The sequence below is a fragment of the Drosophila hydei genome, unplaced genomic scaffold, assembly GCF_003285905.1.
Source record: "Drosophila hydei strain 15085-1641.00,03,60 unplaced genomic scaffold, DhydRS2 tig00000090-arrow-arrow-pilon, whole genome shotgun sequence".
NCBI lineage: Eukaryota > Metazoa > Arthropoda > Insecta > Diptera > Drosophilidae > Drosophila > Drosophila hydei.
This window is the reverse complement of record NW_022045662.1, coordinates 1,268,936-1,291,796: the sequence shown is the minus strand read 5'-3', so window position 1 is coordinate 1,291,796 and position 22,861 is coordinate 1,268,936. Positions and strand designations below refer to the sequence as shown.

The 22,861-nt window shown below is 43.8% G+C and overlaps 5 protein-coding genes across 9 annotated transcripts in view; 2 read left to right on the top strand and 3 right to left on the bottom strand.

The window, feature by feature from the left end:
- Window positions 1–360: 360 nt before the first annotated feature.
- Window positions 361–9,529, bottom strand: LOC111592987 (protein suppressor of sable). Of its 5 annotated transcripts, none has more exons than XM_023305489.2 (7): window positions 8,828–8,851; window positions 8,366–8,568; window positions 6,325–6,661; window positions 5,969–6,234; window positions 3,745–5,225; window positions 3,523–3,674; window positions 361–3,227 (listed from the first exon to the last, which is right to left on the bottom strand). In XM_023305489.2, exons 3-7 carry the CDS (start codon window positions 6,626–6,628, stop codon window positions 997–999), a joined length of 4,434 nt encoding a protein of 1,477 aa, XP_023161257.2. In that variant the 5' UTR covers window positions 6,629–6,661; window positions 8,366–8,568; window positions 8,828–8,851; the 3' UTR covers window positions 361–996. The 5 variants fall into 5 exon arrangements, with proteins under 5 accessions (XP_023161257.2, XP_023161256.2, XP_023161252.2 ...); XM_023305488.2 differs by having other exon boundaries at window positions 8,366–8,571; window positions 8,828–8,849; XM_023305484.2 differs by lacking the exons at window positions 8,366–8,568; window positions 8,828–8,851 and adding an exon at window positions 9,474–9,529.
- A 468-nt stretch (window positions 9,530–9,997) lies between these two features.
- On the top strand, window positions 9,998–12,610 carry LOC111592986 (caspase-8). Its single transcript, XM_023305483.2, has 5 exons — window positions 9,998–10,278; window positions 10,337–11,164; window positions 11,753–12,103; window positions 12,163–12,317; window positions 12,450–12,610. Exons 1-5 carry the CDS (start codon window positions 10,204–10,206, stop codon window positions 12,577–12,579), a joined length of 1,539 nt encoding a protein of 512 aa, XP_023161251.1. The 5' UTR covers window positions 9,998–10,203; the 3' UTR covers window positions 12,580–12,610.
- A 286-nt stretch (window positions 12,611–12,896) lies between these two features.
- On the bottom strand, window positions 12,897–17,279 carry LOC111592993 (myb-binding protein 1A). Its single transcript, XM_023305496.2, has 4 exons — window positions 16,731–17,279; window positions 15,973–16,344; window positions 14,580–15,908; window positions 12,897–14,509 (listed from the first exon to the last, which is right to left on the bottom strand). The coding sequence occupies exons 1-4, from the start codon at window positions 17,166–17,168 to the stop codon at window positions 13,067–13,069; spliced, it is 3,582 nt and encodes a 1,193-aa protein (XP_023161264.2). The 5' UTR covers window positions 17,169–17,279; the 3' UTR covers window positions 12,897–13,066.
- A 595-nt stretch (window positions 17,280–17,874) lies between these two features.
- Window positions 17,875–18,531, top strand: LOC111592995 (actin-histidine N-methyltransferase). The gene has a single exon (XM_023305500.2). The coding sequence runs from the start codon at window positions 17,875–17,877 to the stop codon at window positions 18,529–18,531; it is 657 nt and encodes a 218-aa protein (XP_023161268.2).
- A 2,313-nt stretch (window positions 18,532–20,844) lies between these two features.
- LOC111592996 (serine-rich adhesin for platelets) overlaps window positions 20,845–22,861 on the bottom strand; it is a 63,787-nt gene continuing 61,770 nt past the window's right edge. Inside the window, exon 4 of the mRNA XM_030223049.1 lies at window positions 20,845–22,123. Within this exon, the coding sequence (XP_030078909.1) occupies window positions 20,979–22,123 (1,145 nt within the window). The 3' untranslated portion in view covers window positions 20,845–20,978. The remainder of the gene's footprint in view (window positions 22,124–22,861) is intronic.

Sequence of the window (22,861 nt, the reverse complement as noted above, 5' to 3'; positions counted from 1 at the left end):
ATATATATATATATATATATATATATATATATATATATATATATATATATATATATATATATATATATATATATATATTTATATATATTTATATATATAATACTTAAAACTTGACGTTTATTTCGTATGTCTACAAATTTTTGAATACTACTACAATTACGACTAAACTTACAATCGTTAACAAACGACTAAATATAAATGTTTTTGAGTTTGTATCAGTACGTAGGCGCTATATATATGTGTGTATATATACATATGTATATAGATGTATACATATATACATATATATAATATAATATATACTTATTTGTATATATACGAGTATACTTAATCAACATAGAAAAAAATAGTCTGCATATATATTAATTATACATATATATCTATAGTTAAAAAAAAAAACAATTTTTATAGTTATAATGTACAGTTACATAGCAGTCCAAATCCGATTTTTTTGTGTAGTGGCTAAAAATAGCAAAAAACCGATAAAGCTATACAAATGTAACATTTGCTTTCCATATCCTAGGGTGTGTGTGTGTTAGGGGGTGTGGGTGTGGGTGTGGGCGTGGGTATGTATATGTGGGAGGGTTGTATGTCTTATTTCAAAGAGGAACAGGGGCGTGGGCGTGGGCGTGGGCGTGGACGAGGGAGGAGGGCAGTTCATTGATAAACATAAACATAACGCTACAAGTCTTTTTCATTGAAGGGCGTATTGCAAGGCAACGGGGCGCATACATTAACGGTTTTTAAATATAAAACCAGTATTTTGTATAGTTTCTTTTTTTTGTTACGGGGCAGTATAGACCCCAGTATTTTCGCATACACGAAAGTATGCTTCTTGCCCAGTATTTTCTGTACAGATTCACATTTGCTTTTCCCACTATTCTGTGATATGCGAACGTTTGTTTCTTGCCCAGTATTTTTCTCTTTCAGTGTTTTTTGGCTCTCGAATGCTTTCCCCGTATGAACATTATTTCCCAGTATTCGCTCTCCCTCTTTCTAGTTGCGATTGCGATGACCCCCGCCGCCTCCTCGATTCCGATTACCCACAAAATGTCGGCCGCCGCCCTGGTTGTTGCCACCCGGTCCGAAATTCTTAAACGGTCCACCCGGTCCGCCGCCGGGTCCGAGTCCAGGTCCAGGTCCAGGGCCGGGTCCAGGTCCAGGGCCGGGTCCAGGTCCGGACATACCATTGCCGCCTCCATTGAAGGCCACGCCCAAGTTGTTCATATTCATGCCATTCATGCTATTCATGCCATTCATATTCATGCTCAAATTGAGGCCATTCATGTTGCCCAAATTGTTCAGATTGTTGAGATTGTTCATATTCAGGTTGTTGCCGGCGAACGGATTGAAGGGATTGTTGTTCATCACGTTCATGCCGTGGGGCGGCATGCCCAGGATGCTGTTCGAGCGCTGCGGCGGCGGCTGGTTGAACTGCGGCATGGCCATGCCCATGGGCATCATTCGGCCCACGTTGGGCGGCGGCTGTCGGAGCATTTGGACCAGGTTCGGCGGCGGCTGTGACATGTTTGGCAAAATGGGCGGCAAGTTGGGCACCACGACCGAGGCGACATTCTGTGGCGGCTCCTCGGGCAGCTGGACAACCATTCCGTTATCATCGATATAGATGTGCAGCTTGGCAAAGATCTGCTGAAGCGTCTGGTTGCTCACGATGAAGTTGACGTCGAAAATCTTGTTGGGCGAGTCCTGCTGATGGAACTTCTTGAGCTCTGTGAAGACCAGGGCGAGCTGCTGATTCACCATGATCTTGTTGTTGCTGCCCAGCTGCTTGTACCAATTGGAGCTCTGGAGCAGGTTGCGTATCTCGGAGATTTGGCGTCCGCTATCGTTGAAGGAGGAGCCGGCGGCGGTGGAGGAAGATATCGTGACTGAGGCGGAAGCATTGGCATTGGAGTTGCTGACGTTTAAATGCGCGCGTCGCGGATCACGACGCGGATCACTGCGGCGCGGATCTCCGCCAACTGATGCAGCTGGCTCAATGCTGGAGGAGGCGGACGAGGTGGTGGCGGACGTGGCGGCGTTGACTGCAGCTGCTGGCGGCGGCACGCTCATCGATGGCTGAGCGAGTCCGGCAGGCGGCGGCGAGCTGGGCGTCGAGTCCAGCAGCTGCGCATCCGGCGAGGCGATGCAGTTGCTCGTCTTGCGCTCGCGACGCTCCGTGGAGAAGGCAGTTGCAGTGCTGAAGCTGGCGCCGCCGCTGCCGCCGGCCAAGCTTGAGCTGGAGCCAGCGGCCGTCTCGTCCGTCAGCTCCGGCAGTCCGAGTATGCGACGCAAGCGCGGATCACGCAGTTCGCGCTGCTCCTTGTGGCAGGCGCTCTGACGCAGTTGCGAGTAGCAGGGCGGATCCACGAGCACCTCCTGCATTTGCCAGCGTATCGGGATGTGCGAGAAGATGGCCGCATCGATCTCTGTGGCGGGCAAATAGTGTTTCATTGGCTCGAAGGGCAGACGCATATCGATGTCCCGATCCCGTTCACGTTTCGCAGCACTTGCGCGCGCATCCTCCAGCGCCGCCTTGGCGGGCTCATAGTCGTACATGGAGCGACGCACATAGAGGGAGGCGGCCGCAGAATTGGACGCTGCAAGCGGCGAGGCACCCGAAGCTCCCAACTGCTCGCTTCCGCCCAATCCTTTGGGCGATTGCGAGCCCGGCTCGGGCGTCGGCGTCGGCGTCGGCGTCAGGGAACGCGAATTCGAATTGGAATAGTGGGCAGCATCCATGTAGCTATAGCTGTCGCCGCTGGGATTCGCATCGTTGTTGTCGCCATCATCGGCCACATTATCGCCGCTGTTCGCCTTGAATGGATTGTAGAAGGAGCCGAAGATCAGCTTGCCAAAGAGTCCTCCGCTGCTGCCTGCTGCTCCACCAGCTGGTGACTTGCTGGCTGATGCCGACGGACTGCTCTCCCTCTGCGGCTCCGGCGTGCTGGGCGATGAAACGGACGGCGTCGTGGCTGCAGCAATAGTCGCAATCGAAGACTTCTGGCTGAGCATGTTGCTCATAAAGGTGGGCAGATCGAAGACGGATGGCAATGGCGGCGCATCCTCCTCGGCGTCCGATTGCGAGAGCGGCTTCTTTTCCTCCTCCTCGCTGGAACGCTTCGATTTCTTTAACTTCGCATCCGTCTCGGACTCCTCGCCATCTTCATCCTCGTTGCCATCGTCGATGACCAGCTGCTCCTCGTCCTCTTCGCGATCGTCGTCCACTGAAACACAAACGGGGTAGAGTTTACAACAATATTAACAGGTTGCCGCCTGCCTGACATGACGATAACAGCGCTGCAAATGTTAGTTAACAGTGCATGTTATAGAATTGTAATATTAACAGACTGCCTGCACACCAGCGCTGTCAATGTTAGTTAACAGCGCGCAGTTAGCGTGCATGTTAAGAACATGTTATAGACCTAACCAACTTAAGAGATTCCTATCTATTTATATATAATTTTGAAGAATATTGCCCAATACCCCTAAATACTCGACTTGCTTAGGCCATTGACTTACGCGGATCGCTGCCAGGGAAGTTGACATGAGCATCCTTCAGATATTGCGTGTAGTCAACCATGATGAAGCCGTTGTTGCTGTTGCTATTGCTGTTCGAGCCGACAACGGTGCTCAGATTGCTCGTCTCCTGCTCCGTCTTGGCAGCAGCGGATCTGCAAGGAATATGTAGAAAGGGCGCACTTAATGGATGCCACCTGGTCATGATCATATCGGTATGCTTACTTGGTGTCCGCTGGTGTGGCTTGGGGCTTGGCCTCCTCGGCCTTGCGCTGAATCTCGCCCAGCTCTGACAACGTAAGCCCCACCTCGGTCAGCTGGCCGAAGGGCACCTGGAGCATTTGTTCCAGATTCGAAATGCCCAGCTTATTCAGCTTGGCCATGTGCTCGGCGCTGAGCACTTGCGTCAGATTCACTAAATCCAGGTGCCCGGGCAAGGGTTTGGCAGTGGCAGTGGCAGTGGCAGGGGCAGCAGCAACTGAAGTTGGCGAAGCTGTGCTCGTCGTGCTAGCAGCTGCTCCAGCGCCTGCTCCTGCAGCACCTCCTCCAGCTGCCGCTCCCGTTTTTGCGCCCGACTTTTCGGCCCAGCGCGATTTGCGTTTCTTCTCGGGCTTTGCGTCGCTCTGGTTCAAGTTGATGGGCGGATTGATGACCATGTCGAGCAGTGAGGGTATCGCGCCACCAGCTGCTCCTACTCCGCCCCCAGCCCCAGCTGCCGTCTGCTGCTGTTGCTGCTGCAGTTGCTGCTGCTGTTGCTGCTGCAGATTGGCGTTGACTGCAGCGATGGCGGCCGCTTGGTTGGCCGCCTGGGCAGCTGCCTTGGCCGCCGCGTGCTGCTGATCCTGCAGCCGACTAATACCGGCGCTGGCCAGCGTTGTCCACGTATTGTCCATGTTGTACTGCTCGCACAGCTGTTCGTGCCGTCGCGTCATCTGGCTGAGCGCAATGTCCCGCGAGATGCGCTTGAAGTCGCCGAGAATCTCTTTGGGCGCCGTCTCCATGTGCTTCAGCAGAATGTTGCGCAGCTGCTCGGTCAGCGGCTCCCCGTGATGGAAAAGGCAATCCTCGCCCACATAGCAGTCCATGCCCAGATAGTAGTACTTGCATGGGAACTCCTTGTGCATGTAGCTGCACTTGTCCCGCTTCGCGCAGCAATCCTTCAGATAGAATTTGCATAGCTCCAGTTTTCGTGGCTCGCGCGACTTTTCATCGTTGGAGTCGCGACGATTGCGCTTGCTGCCAAGACCGCTTCCTCCGCCGCCTGGACCAAGGCCAGCTCCTCCGCCCACGCATCCACCTGGACCCAAACTGCCCGCGCCGCCAGCTCCGCCTCCGTCGTGCCGCCTATCCAAGTCGCGATCTCGTTCTCGATCTCTCTCCCGATCGCGTCGCTTGCGCCCGCCTCGCAGCTCTTTCTCGCGCTCGCGACGCTGGCGTCGACGCTGTGCAGCGCCGATGGCCGCCTCGTCGTCCGAGTAGGAATCGTAGCTGCTGTAGTTCTCTGGCGGCGATTCGTAGACCGCATCATCGCTCATGCCGGGCCAGTCGTTGGCGTAGCGGATCGGCGCGGCACTTGAGCCGCATGTGGCGCCACCTGGCGGCGGGCTGCCGCCCCTCACATTCATCATTTCGTATTCGTCCATTTCCATTTCGTCGCTGCCAACACCGCCGCCGACATCGTCCATCGAATCGCGGCGAGCTCGTTTCTAGGCAAGCGAAAAAAAATAACATAAAATAATTATAAATCGATGCTCGACTGCATAAATACCCTACAAGTGAATGCAAAGTGTATAGTTGCTTGGTTGGCATGCTCGACTAATAACTATAAAACGTTAGATACCCTGTAAGTGCGTTTATAAAATACATATACCCTGTTTTCTTTGCTTTTATGGTAACACATTCGAATTTGATACCCTGTAAATATACTTCATTCTTAGATACATATGCAAATACCCTATACTTTACGATATTTCACTCTTCTTGCAATTAATTATACCCTGTGAATCTATGAAGTGCATTTATGTATATGACAACCAGGGAAAGAATAAACCTTCAACATGCTCGACCAGCAGATACCCTAAAATTTTACTAATATATACCCTACAATTATTATATATATATAACCCCATGAATAGTTAACACTATTGAGTATTAACTGTATAAAATACCCTGTAAATAAAAAAATACTAAAATAAAATATTTTTGTATATAATACAATATTCCTAAGTAAAATAGTTGGCCCAAATTTAGGACTCTACTGGGTGTGCCGTACGTTTCTGCTGTTTCTGAATTCGCTTCACGACTGGCGAGCCAATCGATTGCATTCAATTCGTCTTGCAATTCGCCGCATGGGCATAGCGAATACAACACATTATTAGGATTCGAGGGGAAGGGGGTACATAAGAGAAAGCCGAACAGTGGGCACCGTTAGCTTAAAGCAACGACCTACCTGATGCTCCTTGTCTTTCTTTTGCTCGCGTTCGCGTTCCTTTTTGCGCTTGCGTCGACGACTGCTGCGACTTGACGGCTGCTGTCCCCCAATTTGACAACTGTCGAGGCCGATTGCAGCGCTGCCGCTGTCGCCGGCGGCGTTGGCAGCGCTGTCGGCGTCACTGTTATGGTTGTTGATATTATTTAGCTTGGACAGGGGCGGCTCAATGCCCCCCTTCTTAAGCGCCTTGGCAATGGCGTTCTCAATGCTCACCGCATGATCATCTGTGAGAGGGGGTAAGGGGTGTATGGGTTGGAAAAGGGGCGCAGTTAGAAGAGGCGTGACAAAAAGCAGTTTCCGTTGTTGTTGTTTACCTTCAAGTGGGCGTGGCTTCTTAGATTTGTTACTGTTCGTGGCTGCCGTTTCGCTGTCCATGCCCAGAAATATGACGTCATCGTCGTGCTTCTCGCTCAAACGCTCAATACCCACAAATTGGACCTCATCGTTGGAGCCGCAAGCCTTAAAAGCAGCTGGCTTTACCTGTTGTTGCTGTGTTTGAATTTTCTGTTGCTGCGGCTTCTGCTCTTCATCTTCATCGTCATCATCATCAATCTCGCCATCCTCGAGATCTTCTGCTAGATTTATTAACGGCGTTTCGCCAGCCACAACGGATGACATATTGCGTTTACGTTTCAAAATGAGCGAAAAATACTGCAAGAGATATTTTATCGAGGGGTTTAGCTAAAACAGGAGCAGGGCTCGTCTCAACATTCGACATATATTATATATTGGACGCATATGCATAAAGATTCAAACAAACCGCTGACCACAGTGCGGCATGTACACATGTTGCTCGCCTCTTGGCTAGCAACATGCTGCTGAGTCGAACCAAACCATAGTAAGCACAAATATCAAAAGCAAAATAATAAAAAAAAAACAAAACAACTCTCTATAAACGAAGCCACACGTACGCGCGGGTAGGCGTGTCTGTGTGCTTATGCTACAAACACAAAAGCAATGCTTTGTCACATATTTTGTTGTTTGCATGCATACGCCCACAGTGGCCATTTAGCTTTCCATTCACTTAGCACATAACATAGCCCTGTTAAACGCAAAATGTTGCGAACAACATTATGCACACACATAAACACACAGACACTTGTTGCTTGGCCTTACAAACAAACAAATATATATATATATATATATATATATATATATATATATATATATATATATATATATATATATATATATATATATATATATATATATATATATATATATATATATATATATATATATATATATATATATATATATATATATATATATATATATATATATATGTATATCTATAGAGAGGTATGAGCTAATTTGCTTACATACAATATGTACATATATAGTTACAATTAAATTAAGGAGCAGTAGCAAGTGCGTATTTACGCATTAGCAGAATGCTGGTAACGCCGTTATATACAACTGTAGTTTGTATATGTATATATAAATATGTATAATGCACGTTTTTGAGGCCAGAAGAAAAATACAAAAATTATATACGTACATGCATAGCATATTTTTGCAAAATTCTATTGGCACGCACACAGACGCATTAATACAAGTATGTGTGAGCAGTAAGCGACGCTCTGGTACGCTCTCCATTCTGACTGACATATCATGTTGTCTCGCTTGCGCGCATGGGCTGAGCATAAAACGCAAATGCGTGACACATATACATACAATCACCCATAAGCGTGAATACGAGCGTGTATCTGATTTTGTGCGTGTGTTTGGCTAAACCGTTCAAAATGCATATTTGATATATACAAACAGTTATAAATTATGTTAGAAATATTACACTTTGTACTTGTCGATGATTTTGTTGTTGTTAAAAGTTGCCACATTTGTCAGAGCCACGCTGGGCGAAAGTTTTTTCTTTTTGATGCCGCTGCTTGCCTATATATAAAAATTGTGAGTGAGCTTGTGTGTGTGTGTGTCTATGTATGTATGTATGCGACGCCCCGCATGACACACGAACGAAAAAAGAACGCTACAGCAATGGCCGCTGTGCACCTTTTAATATGCACATGCACAACTGCATGCCCATGTGTACGTGTGAATGTGTGTATGTGCGTATATACGTATACGCATGTACACAGAGCGGGCCCCGTAAGACATTTTTGTTGGTAAAGTTAATATTGAAAAAAGGGAACAATTCCTTGTTAGTTTTTGTTTGCGTTCAGCTCTTTGTTTTTTCTTTCTTTCAATGTTATTTGACTAGAGCGTTTGTGGGCGTGGCTGATTGGCTGGCAACAGAAACAAAAACGAACAAGAATTTGTTGCGAAAAAATTTGGAAAAATAGTTTTGTGCTAGCATGTTTTTTGTTTGTTTGTTGTTTTTGGAACAATTTCTCTTACGTTTCAGCGTGGGCGTGGTTTGTGGTTACGGAACATTTACAAATTACAGTTATTAATGGTTTATAACATTTCTGTTCAATTTCGTTGTTTTGTTGGTTATATTTTGGTTTTGTCGATTGTTGTTTCCCATAGTTTGGGTTTACTTTTTTTGCTTTTGCGTTTTCTTTTTCTGCTTTTGCTTGCTTGGCGTCGTAGAGTTCCCGCTGCTTACATAATGAAGTGGTACAGTAGGTGAATAGATATGCATATATGTATATAAAATATGTGAAGGTATATATATATATATGTACATATACTGGCATACACATATACACATGGCTATAGCGCAATATGCGTGTGCACACACGCATATGCGTATAACATTTATCGTATGCATATATGTATATATATATGTGGTATATATGTATGAGAAATAAAAATTTCTGTTTCTCGTTTTTTTTTCTTTTTTGGTTTTTTTTGTACATTATATGCAAGCTGTCGCTCTCTTTCTCTCTGACTGTGGCCCTGGCCTCTGTATATGTCTGTCCCTTTCTCTCTGTTTCGCTCATAGACAGAATAACAAATACATTAAATAATTAAAAACTCGTCAACATGAGCGTTGTTAACAATTCAACAATATCTACTTGAATGATTTGTGAAAATTGCAACCGTACACCACGAACACAAACCAGGGCTGGATGCGCACGGTCGTGTCTGTGGTGAATTTATGTATCTAGGGTTTTTTGTTTTTCAAACCAATTGGCAGCACTGATTGAGCGCACTTTTTATGTCAAATATTGTATTTCGTTCTGGCCTTGTAAGACCCGTTAAATCGATCTTTCTAATTAATAAATGCCAAAATATAATGGATCAAATAAGGATTGAAGCATTGCACAAAGGCTTAGCGCCCCTAAACGCTGAACGCATTAAGTCTGGCACCACCGTCCCTCGTGAATTTCTTTCTTTCGATAGGCAGCAGAGTTGCGCAAAATTATTTCGCAAACTTAGGTAACTAATATTACATCCTATGCAGAAATGTTGATTTATGTAGATATGCACAAAAATATTTATGATCTTGAATATGGTATTTGGGTTGAGGTGGTCAGCATTGCAGATATCGTTATCTTACCTTAGACATAGGCTTAGACCAATCTTTATTATCAATGCGCTTGTAAATGATAATTTGTGCTTCAATACAAATAATAATTATTTTTATTTTTATTAATATTTTTTTTTTTGGAAAATTGTCCTGCTGCGACGCATGTAGCACAGTTATGAACATTAAATCGTAATATAAGCACATAAGTTGCTTTTGTTTCGTTCTGAGTGAAAAGTCAAGGCAAGTATTTATATTTATTATTTAATTTGAAATCGAAACCGACAAGGGATTAACAAGTGCAATATGACCATGCGAACTGTTGTGGAATTTGGGTTGAGAAAAGGTCACCCTACGATCGAGTGTTGAATTTAGTTTGTTATTTTAAAAACATGTTTATAAGCAATACAAATTATATTTATAAACTAATTTGCTTTTATAAAATATAAGCATTTGTATTGGTTGAATTCTGTGTGAGTATTGTATTGTAGTTATTGTTTTGAAATAGCCAGCGAAAACGATATCAATCGATAGGCGCAGTGGGACCGTCTGGCTAATTTGAGATTTTACCAGAGGTCACATCTTACGATCGCGTGTTCGATATATTTTTATTTTGATAACAGTTTACAGAAAATGCCAGCACCATGAATACATTTAATTACATTTAACCAATATAAACCAACATATGCATGCGCCTCTTTGTGAGCAATACCCGCTGCTGTGACTATTAATTTTTTGGACTTCCCCGCGAGCAGTTCGGGTAATGGAGGCACAATTGGATAATGTGCACATAGAGGATTTGCCTTATCTAGAACGTGATCTTAACTTGCCACAAAAGGTAACGAATTGTACAGCAATTCAATGTTCCATATTCAATATTCAATAATTGCATTCAGGTGTCTCTGGCATTTCTTTTGTTCGGAGATCAACACGCCTTAGCCACCTACATATTGCAAAGGCTTTTGGCGTTGATTCGTGCACCTCCAGCAGATCAGCTGCACAGTGATCTTTTGCGTCAATATGCCCAGACGAATCCGGCAAATTGGCGTGGTCATCTAATCGAAGCGCTCTGCATTATTGACGCTCGCCAAGTGCTCCGAAAATTGGGCTTTAGCTGGGAGGAACTGCGTCTACATTATCTACCCCATGTACTGGAGCTGACGCTGCACGTGCATCCACTACTAAAGGCCTTGTACACCATTTGCGAACAGCTAACGATTGCAGAGAGCGGACGCTTTGTCTTGGATATCAATGATAAGTTGGCCAGAAGGCGAACGTCTAGCGAACATGATGAACCTTTGCGCTTTTATGACTCTTCATACTTGGAAATCTTTCTGCTCGACTTGCTGACGCGTCGTCATCTGCGATTGGGTGACATCAATGCCATTGGCAGTGATGTGGAGCTGCTAATCGAGTACTTTAAGTTCAATGGGCGCAATTCCCTGTCCACTCTGCTTATCCAGACGGTCAACTGTAGCGCCAGTGTGCCAACTAGAAGCTCTCCAGTGAGCAAATTCGATGCTGATAACTTACAAAGTGGTGCAGAGCCAACTGCTGCAACTCCTGTTGCCCCAGCTACCTCTTGCGCTGCATCAACTGCTCCTTCGACTTGCAAAAATCAGCTGCGACACTCTAATGCTCTACAAGTGCGCCAGAATAAGGCTGGTATATTGCTTATAATCAATCAGCAGAGTTTTCATCGCAATGTCAGCGAGGACCTTAAAGTGAGTACAAATTAAAATTTTTACCAAATAAATTGGAGTGGATAAATGTTAACTAAACCGATTGTTCATTTCACAATTTATCATTTATCTAGTGATCTTTATAATCTAGTTGAGTTTATTATTTTAAAATATAACTTTAAAATTCATTTTCACCATAAGGTATTTTTGAAAAGCCTATCAATTGATAACTGCATAACTTATCGATAAATTTAATTGTTTGAAATAGTCCTTTTGCTACTCAAAATGGCTTAACAAAATTAGTCAATTTTTAGTGCATTTTGCATGTTTTTTCTGTGTATAACGGGTTTTTATTTGCAATTTACGAAAGAGCGTTTTTCTCTGGAAGCAGCTCAGCAGATATTCAAATATAAACAAAACAGACGTAAAGAAAATGAATAGTAAACACATAAATTTATTAAAATAGGAAATCACTTAATAATTAATCAAAATGTTGCCCAATTATAAATGTTCAAATGCACATAAAACATAAATATTGATAAGCAATACCAAAAAATCAAGTAAATGTGTTGTGAACGGCATGAACCATTTTTCTTTATAAGAAAAGCTAACAAAATCCAAAATTCGCAGGAATTTTTACCCGCTCAGAAGTTAACGCAACGCAAAGGCACCGATGCGGACAAACAGCGTCTCATTGATGTCTTCTCGCCGCTGGGCTACATTGTGGAGGCGCACGATAACGTCGACCATTTGGATATGCTCGCACTTATACGCGGTGCCTGTGCCCGTTCCGTCCTCCGGGATTCCCTGATTGTGTGCATTTTGTCGCATGGGTTTGAAGGTGCCGTCTATGGTGCGGATAGCATACCACTGAGCATTGCCGAGATCAAGAATGTACTTGGCGGCGAAGAGAGTCTGCACGACAAGCCTAAGATGCTTTTCATCCAGGCCTGTCAGCAGAACGAGAAGCAACTGAAAACGGTAGAGGATGCTCCCACTAATTTTAAATGAAAATCTCATTTTCATTTCTGTTTATACAGCGCAATGTAAATGCCACAACATCTTCGGCGATCCAGCTGGCAAACATGGTTGTGGCCATGTCGACGGTGCCCGGATTTGTTGCTCTACGGCACAGCGTGCAGGGCAGTTGGTTCATCCAGACGCTGTGCGACACAGTGCAAAGACATGCGAAGCGGTAAAGAAACTGAACTCGTTTAGCATCCAGTTAGATATTTAGTCGTATTTATATTTAAAGCCAGCTTAGCTAACTGACTGTAAACCCAACTAGAGATTCGAAATGCATTTCTAATCCTTGTTTATCTTGCAGCGAGCACATCCTGGACATTCTGACCCTTGCAGCTGGACAGGTGATCGAGAAACGCGGCGATGAGGATCAAAAAATGGTGCCCATCATCACCACTACACTGCAGCAGAACGTTTATCTTTCTGGTACTTGATGAACACTCCAAGTGCTCCAATTGAACTGTATAAATTATAATTGAGCTTGTATCTGTGTATTTAGTTTAATCATCAGTCAATATAGTTCATTTTTGATTAAACGTCTCATTTCGTTTTCTGCTAGAGTTCAACAATATGCAGCTATCTCTCTCTGATCCACTGCTTGCCCCATATGTGCGGATTCAACTGTGGGATATTCATTGTGGAATAACTCGAATCCATTCCGAAATTCGAATTTGAATACCATCGAAGATAGCAAATCTATAAATCTTTCCATTAAAAGGAAAATTGTAATTTCATAAATTTTCAATTGTTGTATTATATTATATTTGTTTTGTATCACTTGGTTTAATGGTAAACCAACTTTGAACACGTAATCGCTCCAGCCCCAGCGTTTACTTTAAAACCCGCCCCTAGGTGTACCGCCCATGTCAATTGGGATGTAAAAAATAGAACAAACACATTTGTTCCGTTAAGAAAAAAAAATTAAGAACTAGCTTGAGCTTCTGTGATGAACTTTTGGAGCTGAGTCAGTAGCTTCTTTTGCAGCTTGCTATCCTTCTCGGAGATTGGGATGTATTTAGCGAGGATGGCGTGAAACTCTTTCGTGGTCTGCAGCTTGTTGGAAAACGCGTTGCAAACGCGTTTACAGTGCTTGAGCAGCAGCTCGAGGATTTGAACGCGACGGAAGAGACGCAATGAGCTCGTGGAGAGCAGCGCATAAAAGCTGGCCGCAAAGCGCCCAATGCCAATCCAGGGCGAGGCGAAGATGGCATCGAACGTGGCCAATTGATGGGGACTGTTGCGACGACTGGCCCAGTCCTTGGCGAAGCTCTGAAGCAATGGCCAAACAGCGCTGGCGGCTATATTCACCTCATTGAATTGGCTGACCAAATAGGCGATGATCTTGTTGCGCCACACGGCCAGCTCGCCCTTGGCCTTAATTGATTTGGCACTGGGATTTCCTTTGGCATTGGCATCTGGTTGTGCCTCCTGCTCCAACAGGCTCTTGATGCAGTCAATTATAGGCTCTTTGTCTTGCATCGGCGAATCGTAGGCAATCTTCTGATTGAGCAACTTGCGCAGCGTCTTCTTTGTGGCCTCGGCCAGAGGCTTCAGCTTGGGCTCCTGGCTGCACTGTTTGAACACCTGCTGTACACAAGTCAATGCATCCATTATAATCTCCAGCTGTGGCTGCATAGTGATAAACAGTTCAACCAGATCCAGGGCACGTATGCGCAAGTGCAGCAAGGCGGTGTCGGTGATGCGCTCCGATTTGGTTAGACGCTTCGAGCTTTTACCCTGACTGTTGCCCTTGGATTTGCGCATATGGAATGCGGCTTCCAGTGCCTTGTTGAGACGCTCGCCCTGTTCTTCGTCAACGTCATTCCAATCGACGCTGCTGGCATCATTATCATCTGTGTCACCATTCAGCAGAGCTTTGCGTACATTTTCACGTATTAACTCCAAATTTGTGGCTTCATCGTCACTTTCAGTGGACTTATCGTCATCGTCGTCATCATCATCATCATCATCGCCATCTTCATCGTCGTCTTCATTGTCATTATCATCGTTCTGCTCATCCTCCTTGTCCCCATCATTATCATCATCCTCATTGTCACTATCGTCCTCTTCATCATCTTCATCAGTATTCTCTTCTTCGCCTTCATCCTCAGTAGTTTCGTTGTCCTCATCTTGCTGTTCAATGCCATCCTCATTGACCTCCAGATCACCCCACGATTTGTCCGCAAACGGATTTCTGTCCATATCGAGCAACTCTAAGACTTGCTCCAGGTTATCTTTGCCGAGATGCGGCATCACTGCACTACCAACTGCATTCACAAATTGGCGCCAGAAATTACCCGTTTGGAGCAGCAGTTGGAGCAGCGCATCTGTGAGAACCGACTGCCAATTGGGCTCCACATCAGTCTGTTAGTGAAGAAGGAGAATAACAATGTGAGTTAAGCTTTAGTTTTCGAACAGCGAATTAGATAGTTACCGTTGACTTTCGTTTCTCCTTGTCCTGCTTGGAATTGAGCGCATGTTGCTTACAGATGAACAAATCATCGATGACATCCAGTCCTATATTGGTGGTGGGTGTCAACATGGCGACGCCAAGGAACAGGATTAGTGCATCGAAAATGACAGTAAGTGGTTGGGCTTGCTTTTCCTTGACTGAAAGCGGCGTATCCAATACCTTTTGCACCTTCTCCCATATTTTGCGTATTTCAGGCGTCAGCTTAATGCGAAGCTTTGACTCGATGCCGGGTTTGGCCAGCTTTTTGGCCAGCGGCAGCAAGAGCGGACGTAGTTGCTCATGGAGAGCAAACAATTGTTCGCTATTCGTGCCGATCTTATTGACCAGGCAGCTAAAGAACGACTCAACGCAACGTGATGCTGCTTGACGACTGAAGATAGCTGCCTCAGCGGCCGTGCAAGGCTTTTGATCATCGTTAAGATTAAAGACAGAAGCGTTCAGCAAGAACTCCAAAAGTTTGGTGCGCTTGGTATGCTGTAAATGTTGCATTTGCTTTAGACAATGCTCCCGATCCGATCGAGTCACCTGCTCATCATTGCTGGTGAATCGTTCGAAATAGAATTCGTAAATCTGATTTAAGCCCTGTTCGCCCAGTTGGCTGAGCAGCTGATGTGTGAATCGTGGCGTTAGCATAATGTTGTCCAGCTGCAGATGAAGCTGGAGCAATGGACGTATAATAGCCAGCTTGCAAGTGTCCAGCTTGAGTTGATGCTGGAAGCTGATGATCAACGACGTCTCAAATTTACGGCATATGTAACGCATTTGACGCTGCGCCGGCTTTGCCCTTACATTGGTTTTGCTAGTCAGCTTTTTTGATGTGAGCATCTCGCCGTACAGCATGTTTAGCAATGGCTCCAATGAAAACAGCTGTTCCAACTGCACATGTTCCTTATGCTTGCTATCATCGTAGTGCATGAGGACATGGCTCAGAGTTTGTATTATATAGCTCTTTGCTGTGATGTGCTTAATCGGCAGCTTTTCAGCAATATGCTTCTGCCAGGCTGCCAAAGCCTGATCATTGGTACATGTTCCCAAAAATTTGCCCAGGCGTGAATAAACACCATCACCCTGCATTGTGGAGTTATTTAAATAGATTTCAAATAGCTGTTCGTATTGTATCTGCTTGCGCCAGAGTATCGACTGCAACTGTTTCAGCGACAACACCTTTGGATAGTTGAGATGTACAGCCAGTAGAAGATCACAGCTGTGCAGCTTCTGGGCCGAAATGGGTTTATTCAGTTCAGGTTGCAGAAGGGGCCAAACGTGGCTTTCAAAGCTGGCCGCATTCACCTAGATAACACCAACAATCATGCTTAGTTTATGCAGTAAATTTAATGTTAATTTGGATTCTCACCTGTTTGAAAGAACCAGCCATAATCTCGGCACACAGCGATACCAAATACTCGCGTCCCTTTAGCTGTGCTATCAAAATGGGATAGACGATTGCTATCAGAGCTGCTGAAGGCTGTTGAAAGTATTGACTCTGCATAATGGACAAAACGGTTATCAGTTGTCCAACAGCAGCTAGAGATTCCTCCTTGCCCTTCTGGTTGCTATTGGAGGGAAGCTCGCGCTTTAGTAAATTCAACAGCTCGATCGGATCGAGGCCGGGTACAGAGCGTAATATGCTATTTATATAACTGGAGTTAACGGCAACACCCGCTTTGTCGTCGGCACCGGTGCAGCGTACTAAACGCTTTAAAGCATATGCACAGGTTGCTGTGCGCTGGAAATTACATTTTTGAAATTAATAACTATAAAATTATCGATTTAAAATTATTTTTTAAAGTTATTTTTTATCATTTCAAGCCCTACAAATATATTTTATGAACAGCATAAGGAAAATATGAGGGATTTGTTTTTTTTTTTGAAAAGTTTGCCGTTACACGCAGAGTTGTATGTTGATCAAAGAACGTTACATTATTTTTGGTATTTCGTATTTTCGCTTATGCTTGTTTTGTGTTACTCATTTAAAATTTTTATTAAATTGAATACTATCATTATATACAACCAAATATAATGGAACTATAAGCTAAAATTGATAGGGACGTTAAAATTTTTTTGCAGTAGTGTGCAGCACAGGTATATGTGACGGCACGTTGAAGTACATACCTTTTGTGCATCCTTTTCGTTGCTCAGTAGCGCAATCATATCGTTTACATGCTTTTCTGTTGTCTGCTTGTTGCTGTCCTGTAGCTTGCTAAAAATAGCGAAAATACCTTTATTTATACTGGCGATGTCAATTTTTTTCTCTGCTAGCTGTTTGATGGACTCGACGGCTTCTGTTTTAGCCTCTTCTCCATTCTGCTTATCTGAGAGTTTGCGTTTTTTGGCTAGCCCTTTCACGCTTTCTTCGCCGATGTCACTTTGTGGGCGTTTTGGCTTTGATTTGGACTTATGTGCTTTTGGCTGCAAATCTTGTTCCTGGTTTTTATTGTGATTCTCCTTTTGAGCTTCCTGCATTTTTTTGACCGCTATTACTGGTTTGATAAAACCATTGGCCACGGCAGGCTTCTTTTTTTGCACTTGCGTTTCTACTTTTTTCTTCATTTTCGAAACAAAAAGGAAAGACCTTAATAAATGATCTGGAATTCCAAAGCCTGTGATTATTTATGAAGCACGTTTTTTAAAGAGCTTGCTTAATGTATTTTAGTTGCAATGTGACAGTGCACAGAGTTGTATTTCAGAACTATCGTTATATCGCACTTGAGGCAAGTATGTAGCTTATTACAATTATTGAAGAATAATGTTGGGATAGTTAGCAAAATGAATGTGAGGCGAAAAATACATACTACATACTACATACCTGTTGCAATTGTCGTATTGCGTGCAAATGAATCGATATTCATCGCGCAACGATATTATGTCTTAGCTGCATACCATTCTTAAACAGCTGCTGCTCGCGCGACTACACGTGTTGCCAGAGCTGCATTAAATTTTACCCTTATTTGGTTGTTGTTTTGGTGTTTGCTGCGCGGCGGCGTCTTTTAACCGGTAATTGATAAACGTCTATTTGATTCCAAAAAAACTCACAATGGGTAAAAACAAACGCAACAACAAGCATCAGCAACAACAACAGCACAAAAATGCGCAACAAGCAACTGCAGCAACTGTATCATCAGAAGCAGCAACAACAACAGCAACAACGACAAATCACAAGAAGCAACCGAGCAAAAACAACCGCATACCCATCCTCAAAGACAACGATCGGCGTGCATTAAATCAGCTCGCCCAGGACATATTGGAATTGGTGCAAATGCAGCCGGCCAATGCAAACGATGAATGGAAACAGTATGTGGAACTGCAGCGGCTGCTGGATCGCATGATCTTTCACGAAAAGCCGCTGCAACAAGCTGTCTGCCCTGTCGATGATGACCATCAGAGCGAACAGAAACGGCTGGCCAAGGTCGAAGCCTTCAATGAATGGGCGCGGGCCGGTGGTGTGCAAAGCGATTGTGTGGAAATCACAACGTTTCCTGGCTATCAGCTAGGTTTGCGTGCCACACGCGACATCAAGGTGGGCGAACAGGTACTCAGTGTGCCGCGCAAGCTCATCTTTTCTGAGGAACTGCTGCCCGAAAAGCAACGTCAACTCTTTCGCAATTTTCCCACCCATCTTAATGTCACATATACGCTCATCATTGAGAAGGTGCGCGGTGCGGACAGCCCGTGGCAGCCCTTCATCGATACGCTTCCCACGCGCTACAATACCGTGCTCTACTTTACAGTGGAGCAAATGCAACGTTTGCGCGGCACCTCTGCCTGTTCGGCTGCTGTACGGCACTGTCGTGTCATTGCGCGCCTATACGCCTCCATGTACAAGTGCGCCTTCATGCAGTTCGATGACAGCGTTATGGGTGGAATGGCAAATCTCTTTACCGAGTACGGCCTCTGCTACGAGCTCTATCGGTAAGTGTGTAGAACGGCTGTGTATGCGTGTGTTTCATACATCCCATTGGTTTCTCTATTACGTCCATTTCAATGGATATTCAATAATCTACCTATGTATTTTCAGCTATTCATATCAAGCGGAGCTCAGATATCGATTTAAAGCTTATTCTCTTTCTTGCTCTGAATATATAGATTATTGAATGTTCCATTGCAGTGTTTCACCCATTAAACAGTTTCAGTCAATCTGAATGAATTGAAATTGGGAAAAGGTTTACTTCTGATTTGATGTATGTTTCTATAAAGCGAGTGTTTCATTTCAATGTTTCGGCTTTTCAGCATAAATTCAGGTCATTCATTGTACTGTTTCATTTCATTTGCAGCAATTTATAATTTATAATATATTTATATATATGACTGTTCCATTTCCAGCTTTGGCTTACTACATTTCCGATCGTTTCAGGTCAGCATGACCTAATTGTTTCATTTCTAACATTTCATGTACATGACAACCTGCTGTCAACTGTTTCATTCCAATATTTCATGTGACAACTTGTTCAATATTTCCTGATCGAAAAATCAATTTCACAATTTTCCAAATATTTTTTTTACTACATTTTATTTTCCACAAAAAATAAAAGAAAGATAAATAACAAAAAGAGAAAAACAAATTGTAACTTATTTACATGCATAAATTTATGTATCTTTTTTATATATATATTTAGACATATATCTATTTAGAGATACATATATATATATAAATTTAGTTAGATTTCTCGTATTTTGTGGGCACAAAAAATTGAAATCGTTTCAACGTTTTAGAATTTTCTTTTATTCAATTCATATTTGTTTCTTTCTTTTTTGCAGTTATTCTAATATGCCAGTGTTGGGCAACTTGTCATTATATCCAGGGGTGTGCACAAAGGGGTGTTGGCTATAGCATTGTTGTTGTTGTTGTAGAGCAATAAATTTGGTTGAGTTTGTTGTGATTCGTATCGATTGAAAAATTTATTGTCCTCAAACATTTTTTTTTAAATTTCTAACTGATTTTTGCATAATTTGTTCCGTTATTTATTTTGGTGTAACATAACCTCATTTGCTGGCCCTCTCTCTCTCTTTCGCTCTCTGTATCTCTCTGTTTGTGCTCTAACGGAACCCATTTCAAATTTTGTTTGTGCCCCTGAAACGCAATTTGTATTTTATTTTTTATTAAATCACTTATCTCAAGTTTTAGAAGTTTTGCATTTTCTAGTTTCACGTTTACTTTTTTATATATGTATTTTTTTATAATTGTTTTATTTTTTCTTTAGGTTAGCTGTAGTTTGAGTTGTAGTTAGTGTCTAAGATTTAAATACTATTTTTAAGTACGTGCTTAAGCTTGACATGACACAGGCCTACAAATTGCTTTTACTGAACGATTTTAGCTTTCATCCGTTCAAGTTATTTTTCCTTTTCGGGGAGCAAATCTCCTCTATTTCCATGCTTCTCTCTTATTGTTTGGATCTGCCCTTTAAGGCGAAAGAAGCGACATGTAGCGTAAGTTGAAATTGAGCAGACTTATTTTGCTATCATTTTTCTTAAAGTTAGTTTCGCTTTCTGTTGTTTTCGTTTATCTCTCTCTTTCTCTCTCACTATTTGTTTTCTCGCTTCGCTTTTCACTGCGCTTGAACAAGTAGTTTCTACAACTCCTCTATTTTAGCTGTTGTTATTTCCCCTCTCTCGCTTCTCCCCTCGCTTCTTGCTTTACCTTCCACTACAGTGAACATTTTCTTATTGGCTTTCTATGTAGTTTCTTTTTGCTTCGCGGTTTGCTTCTTACTTTGCTCATTCCTTCTCATTTTGCCCTGCTACTTTTACTTTGCTTCTCACTTAGTTTTGTGCGTTGCTTAGTTGCTTTCTTATTTTGTTTCTTGAGTGGATCGTTTTTTACTTAGCTTTTTGCTTTCTCTCTCTCTCTCTCTCGCTCTGTCTCTCTCGCTATCTCTCCCTTTTTACTCGTTTTTCCTCTCCCTCTATGTCCGTCTCTTTTTCTGCCTCTCTCTCCCTCTCTTTCTATCTTTTTGCTGTCTCTGCCTTTCGCTCTTCCTTCCTCTCTCCCTTTCCCTTTCGTTCTCTCTTTACCTCATTCTTCCTCTCTAACCCCCCTCTTCCAATCTCCCCCTTTCTCTCCCCTCTCTACTCTTTTACCTAGCTTTTAAGCTTAACAATTTGTAGGACAGTGTCATATGGGCCATACGCAACGACTTTTTCTTTTTCTTCTTCTATTCCTAATGCAACCACACACAAAAAAAAAATTCCATTTCTCTTAAGATGATAAACTAGCATATTTTCCGTGTATATTTAGATAATGTTCATGTATATATATATATATATATATATTTATAGTTTATATAAAACTTGGCCTAAACGGAGCGAATACCATCAAAGGTTCTCTAGGGTGTGAGTGTATTTTAACTAGAGCCTAGTGCTAAATTAATTATCGAATGATTTGCGCAACGTGTCGAAAAGATATTCCTGCACCTCGGGCGAATTGGGGTCCATGGTATTAAGTTTCTGATGTGTGCTGCGCAGAGTTAATGCCAGCGAATTGACGCCACGCCCAGCAGCTGTTGCAGTTGCTGTTGCTGTTGTTGCTGCGGCCGCAGCACCAGATGTTGCTGTTGTTGCAGCCGCAGCCGCAGCCGCAGCAGCAGCAGCAGACGTTGCTGCTGTCGACACGGAACAGCCCTCGCGGCTGAATAGCAACGAGCTCTGGCGCTGCAACTGATGTGAGTGTGGCTGTTGCTGATATTGATGGTGCACGGGCGTGTTGCATGACACTGTGGCAATGCCCAGTGCAGCATTTTGCGCCTTGTGACAGATATCGCCGCTATTGTTGCTGCCGCCGCTGCTGCTGCTGGTGATGACCAGCTCCTCCATATGCTGTCGCAGCGATGAGCGACGCGAAGCATTCGCCGTTTGCGCCAATTGTGGCAGCTTGCTCTTCATCGCATTGTAGGTCTTCAGGTAGCTCGACTTGCGTTTGCGATGCTGCTTCCAGCGGCACACCACAAAGATCACCATCAGCGTTGCCAGCGACGTCAGCACAATGGCCGCACTGGCCACAAGCGCCGATCTAATGCCGGCTGGCATGCTCGCATACAGGCTGCTCAAGTGCTGTTGCGACATTGTTGTCGCAGCTGCTGCGGGACTACGATGGAAGCCGTGTCCGGATAGCTCCAAGTCAAGCAAATCGTGTGCTCGCGCCACCTCATTCTCAATGGTATCGATGACATCGCTGTTGTCCTCACTGGGCGCCAGTTTGCTCACGTTTCCACTGTTCGAGCTGCCGAATGCATTTACGCTTAGATCTATGTCCATGCTATTGCTGTTGCTGCTGTCGTCCTGCTCCTGTGAGCTGCCTGCGTTGCTGTCCAGCAGTAGGCGTGGCGGTGGCAAATAGTACGCATTTCGTTTATCATCTGCATTGGTGGCGCCAGCTCGAGCCGTGGACAGCGAGGCGAGCGCCAATGTTTTCCATGACGGAAAGAAACCGAGCGACTTTTCGCCGCGCGGCTGTTGCTGCTGTTGCTGTGCTGTGGGTGTGGCTGATAGGGAGGTTTGGGCATAGGCGGGTCCTAGAGATAGAGAGAGAAAGAAAGAGAGAGACAGAGCGAGAGAAATGGATTTGATTAATCGTGTTTGGAGTGTAAAAAGTTTTGGTTTTTTGGTTTGTTGTGCGGCGTTAACAGCGAGCTGTGGCTTGTGTGCTTTAGTACCAGGTGTGATGGCATATTTGTATTGTGTCATCAAAATATATGTTATCGATCACTATCGATGCACAATTATATCGGTTATCGACATGTTATCGATAAGAGAACTTAAGCTTTGCTGAATAAAACAACTCGTTCTCGATAACAATCGATCTCTGATTTTAAAATTATCGATCATTGGCAAGCAAAGTAAAAAAGCAACTTATTAAATGCTGCAAGCAGCTCTTAATCAATGTATGTGTTATCGATAATTGAGCGGATCTAACATTAAAGAAAAGTGGTTGAGGATTTAAGCTCAAAAGATTATTGTTTTTAAGCCAGTTGTGATATATCACATGTCTGGTGCTATTTATCGATAGCTTAGGATCGATAAATCGAGTGTTGTATGCGAAATGGCGATATGCAATTCGCAATTCTTCAATAAATATATGTATTTGTTGACAAGCAAACTGATCGATAACGATGCATCGAGAATATCGACAACATAAATCATACGGCAAATATGCCCAACATTCCCAGCGATTACTTACGTCTGTGCATTTGGCGTGCTGAGCTGCTGCCGCACTGCTGTGTATGTGTGTGTTTGTGTGCCTTCCCGATCAA

Excerpts from the sequence above, each read along its gene's own strand:
- LOC111592987 (XM_023305484.2), bottom strand. Across the intron at positions 5,226-5,968 it reads AGAAAGACAAGGAGCATCAG|AAACGAGCTCGCCGCGATTC; the intron begins GTAGGTCGTTGC and ends TCGCTTGCCTAG. Across the intron at positions 3,675-3,744 it reads GCCACACCAGCGGACACCAA|ATCCGCTGCTGCCAAGACGG; the intron begins GTAAGCATACCG and ends TATTCCTTGCAG.
- LOC111592986 (XM_023305483.2), top strand. The coding sequence starts at position 10,204 with ATGGAGGCACAATTGGATAATGTGCACATAGAGGATTTGCCTTATCTA. Across the intron at positions 10,279-10,336 it reads ATCTTAACTTGCCACAAAAG|GTGTCTCTGGCATTTCTTTT; the intron begins GTAACGAATTGT and ends AATTGCATTCAG. Across the intron at positions 12,104-12,162 it reads ACGAGAAGCAACTGAAAACG|CGCAATGTAAATGCCACAAC; the intron begins GTAGAGGATGCT and ends CTGTTTATACAG.
- LOC111592993 (XM_023305496.2), bottom strand. The coding sequence starts at position 17,168 with ATGAAGAAAAAAGTAGAAACGCAAGTGCAAAAAAAGAAGCCTGCCGTG. Across the intron at positions 15,909-15,972 it reads TGGCTGGTTCTTTCAAACAG|GTGAATGCGGCCAGCTTTGA; the intron begins GTGAGAATCCAA and ends GGTGTTATCTAG. Across the intron at positions 14,510-14,579 it reads AGGAGAAACGAAAGTCAACG|ACTGATGTGGAGCCCAATTG; the intron begins GTAACTATCTAA and ends CTTCACTAACAG.
- LOC111592995 (XM_023305500.2), top strand. The coding sequence starts at position 17,875 with ATGCAGCCGGCCAATGCAAACGATGAATGGAAACAGTATGTGGAACTG.